This window comes from Procambarus clarkii, chromosome 61 (assembly GCF_040958095.1).
Source record: "Procambarus clarkii isolate CNS0578487 chromosome 61, FALCON_Pclarkii_2.0, whole genome shotgun sequence".
NCBI classification, from domain to species: Eukaryota; Metazoa; Arthropoda; class Malacostraca; order Decapoda; family Cambaridae; genus Procambarus; species Procambarus clarkii.
Genome location: NC_091210.1, coordinates 21,829,857 through 21,834,101, shown reverse-complemented (window position 1 = coordinate 21,834,101; position 4,245 = coordinate 21,829,857). Strand labels below are relative to the sequence as shown.

General features: G+C 36.4%; 1 protein-coding gene across 1 annotated transcript; it reads left to right on the top strand.

The window, feature by feature from the left end:
* The first annotated feature begins 2,843 nt into the window (after positions 1-2,843).
* On the top strand, positions 2,844-3,432 carry LOC123750279 (transcription elongation factor 1 homolog). Its single transcript, XM_045732393.2, has 2 exons — positions 2,844-2,959; positions 3,206-3,432. Exons 1-2 carry the CDS (start codon positions 2,844-2,846, stop codon positions 3,336-3,338), a joined length of 249 nt encoding a protein of 82 aa, XP_045588349.2. The 3' UTR covers positions 3,339-3,432.
* Positions 3,433-4,245: the final 813 nt, after the last annotated feature.

Genomic DNA, 4,245 nt, shown 5'->3' with positions numbered 1-4,245 from the left:
GAGGGGCCTGCGCTTCCTTTCTCTTCGTTGCTTTCCCTTTTGCGCGATCCACAGTCTCTCCACAGCACTCGTCCTCCAAAACGTCAAATGAATTTGAAGTTGCTATGGCGTTTGAAGGCGGCTTTATCAAAGTCTTCTTAAGGCCCCTGTCTTTCGCAACTCTCCAAGACGAGGTCCCTTTACTGCTGGTCTCCTCCTTCGTTACTTCTCGTTGTTTTTTAAGCTGACGCACCTCCTCCCGCAGAGAGTCCAACTCTGTCCTCAGGGCTCCCACTAGAGTCACCAGGTCCTTCACTACAACTTCCATATTGCTATGATAATATAAATCACCCAAACCAAAGCATATAAATGTCCAATCCACGCTTGAAACAATCGAGGGACTCCACCTCCACCAAGACACGCGGAAACTGGTTCCACAAGTCAACAATCCTGTTACCAAACCATTATTTACCCATGTCTTTCCTAAATCCAAAACCTATCCAACTTATACCCATTGTTTCGCGTTCTGTCTCGCGCGTCTGGGATCATCCTGGACGTAGGTTCGAACCCTCATCACGGCCCTTGTGGATTTGTTCATTTGATGTATCACGTTATTGTGATTTCTGTGTGTATCTAATAACACAGAAATCCTTGCCAACCATCGTCTTCCTGATAATGGTACGTCTTCCTGATAAAGGTAAGGGAACTTTCCCATCATTTATCAATCTGTAAATTTCTAAATAGATCTGTGGAACCAGCTATAGCTTTTGGGATTATCTGTAGCGAGTAGATTATCGAAATAATATACTTGCTCCAAACTCATTAGCCTAATGAGAGAACCAAAGCTCTCATTAGCACTAACTACGGAACTCAAACCTTTTTTTCTTCCTGCAGTTAAAATTTCTTCCAACCTTTGGAGGACGGTGAGGTGGTGTATGCATATAAGCAGCGCTAGAGAGGTGAGTAATTATCAGTCTACGTTGAAGTGGGGCTTAGAGCAGACGCTTAAGAACACGCTATTGCTCGCCAAGTGTCACTTACAAACTTCTGTTTACGTAAGTAATAAGTATAGAAAAGGTTTGAGTTATAATTAATGCTAATGAGAGCTTTGTTTCACTCATTAGACTTTGGAGCGAGTATATAATAATTTGTATGGGATTATCTATTCGCTACAAAGTATTAATGACAATTAAGAACTCAAAGGTTAGTTAAAAAAAACTTCAGGTAAATGACGAGGGGGAACCTTTGATAAACCCTCGGCTTCCTGTCCCTTATCGAGGCCATATAGGTAGATAATAGGCATATTCAGGTAAATGTAAACTTAATTTTATCTATAAGCTAGGCAGTTTAAACATAAATTTTATTTGTCCACCATAATTATAATTATTTTATAATTTTGGTCATTATATTTATTAATATTATCATACTTAATAATAGTATAATAATACTATAATAATAGTATAATAATACTATTATTTTAATAATACTAGTATAATAATAATATTATTATATTAGTATAAGCATGTAGTGCTTATAATATTAGTATAAGCATGTAGTGAATGAGATGAGTGGCGGGGAGAGCGGGCAGCTGGGTGGCCGTCATTGTTTACAAGTGGCGCCAGGAGGAGGCTGCGTGCACCCACCTGCAAGGTTTGTTCTCGCTGGGTGTCCTCCTCTTGCTGTCTTCTTGCACTGCTCTTACTCTCGGGTTCTTCTTGGTTTGTTCTCCATTTACTGTTTTCGTTACGGGTAAACAAATATTAACATATTTATTGTTAAATATTTAACAATTGCTGGCGGGTTTGGCTCCACTAGGCTGCAATATAAACATTTGCTGGCAAATGTTTAATTTAGATTGTATTGTATGTATACGTCTATACTAATCGCCGTTGACATCAGAGGCATCATTATTTGGTTGTGTACATTGTGTTGTATAAATTTGCTCCATAATCAGATAATTTTGTAATTCATTGTGTTGTGGGGACAGGAAGCCAGAGTTGCTTACACACTTCTATAACTTAATAGTAATTGGGATTAAAGTATAATCTCTAAAAAAAAAGTATAAATGATATAAAGTATAACGCATACTTTAGGCTTATATCAAGGTCATCCCCCCCCCCCTGATACGTACTACGTATCACACTCTACCTTAGTGACTGTATTATTAACTCGTCCAGATCTCACCAATGGTGTCTGTGTCCAGGGATCCACTATCTTTAATTATCCTAATTGCTCGACAAAAATCAGCAATCAAGATCCAGTTTCAGTCTCTGCTCCCTTACTAAAATTTATTTTACCCGAGAGCCATCACTAATGGCCCTCAGGTAAATATCTGGGGTTGATATCACACCAGAAGATATAAATTAGCAACCCATCCATCACTTTCCTGTAAAACCTCTGTGGCTCTATCATAGAAACAAAGTAAATTTGTTTCTCAGGATTTTCCAGATCATAAATCATACTGTCTGTTATATAGTTTTTCTCCAGGTGTTCTACCCATTTAGTTTTAATTATTTTGGTGGGCTTGAGTGTTAGTGTAAATGAGCTCATGCTGGTTTCAAGAGATTCAGTTGTTTGTTTACATTGTTTGGGGGGAGTTCATTTGGCAGTTTTGAAACTTGGATCTCTTTGAACCCAGCAGTAGTCTGTACTGGTCAGGGCAATGGAAGCAGTAGTTCACTGACAATGAATGCTTTTCTGATGGGGGTGACAGCTGATGCAACCTACTAGATGGGAGCCTTCTCAGTGAGATTGCTTCAGGGAGCCATAAAGAGCTTTCCCAGAAATAAATGTCAAATTTATACACAGTAGTTAAATTTACCAAAATATTTTTCAGATTTCCAAATTATAGTCGACTAGCAGACATGGGTCGTCGCAAGTCAAAGAGAAAGCCACCTCCAAAGAAGAAGAATATTGAACCACTGGATACGCAATTTAATTGTCCATTCTGTAATCACGAAAAGTCATGTGAAGTTAAAATGTAAGTACTGCATAGTATTTGTATCTTCCAGTTGAAGGTAATATTTACTGCTTACCAATAGGAATTTTTCATTAATAAATTTATGGTCAACTTCAATTTATATACTTTATTATTTGATTTTATATTTTATAAACGTTCACAAAATTTCCTGAGAGATATTCCTCATAGGCACTGACATTTGGGGAAATTCTTGCACATATGTTTTGGATGTATCAGCACCATGTATAATTTCTCCATTTTTTTCAGGAATAAACCAAGGAATGCTGGAAGAGTTTCATGCCTTGTGTGTCTGGAAGACTTCCAGTGTACTATTAACTACCTCTCGGAACCTGTTGATGTTTACAATGAATGGATTGATGCTTGTGAAACTGCAAACTGATCGATTCAGTTTGTGCAATTTTTTTTATGTTCATCTTAATTATGAAATACTGTAGTTGAGTTATACAATAGACTTGTTATAGAAATAAAGGAATTACTTGTCTGATTTTTCGAATTTCATGTGTATTGAGAATATAGCCTCATGTTTAGTATTGTCTAATTACAATATTTTATGAATGAGTGGAATAGATATTTCTATGAAAACTGTAAGTTTCAAAACTGGAGGGTACTGTAGTTACATACAGTCTCACTGGCTGTATAAGATACACGATTTTAGTAATGTCAAAATACAAACTGTACATAGACATATCTTTACATTATAATGATTAAATGTACAGTATTTTTTCATGCATACTGTAATGTAATACAGTAGTTTGTAAATTTGGCCATTACATTCATGTTTTCTTAACCCATTTAACCACAAATATTTGGGGGTTCTCACTTAGTCACATTATTCAATATGAATATACATTTCCATGCATTGAACATTTAAACAGTTTATATTATCTAAACATTCCACCAATGTGTCATACTGACATAAATCAAGATGTTAATAATAATGTTGCAACAGCTGACAAGCATTTAGATTAACTATCTTGTTTATAAGCTCATTTGCTCTTCACATGCACCCTTTCCCCACACTGTTTATGATTTATGAAAAGTTGTTTTGAGTTCATGTCCTAGTTTATGGTGTTTATTTTCAGTTGTCTGCTGATCTTTCTCTCTTAATTTATCTGTCCTCTCTACTATAATTTAATATACTGTATATATTTTTTCCCTCCACCTCACCTTAGTTCTGAACTGTATTCCTTGTAAAAAAATAATCTACAAATCCACAAGGACCGTGACGAGGATTCGAACCTACATTTGAGATCCTCCCAGACGTGCTTTTACCAACTGAGCTATGA

Bases quoted from the DNA above. Each gene is read 5' to 3' on its own strand.
- LOC123750279 (XM_045732393.2), top strand. From the start codon at position 2,844: ATGGGTCGTCGCAAGTCAAAGAGAAAGCCACCTCCAAAGAAGAAGAAT. The intron at 2,960-3,205 runs GTAAGTACTGCA...CATTTTTTTCAG, and splicing joins AAGTCATGTGAAGTTAAAAT to GAATAAACCAAGGAATGCTG.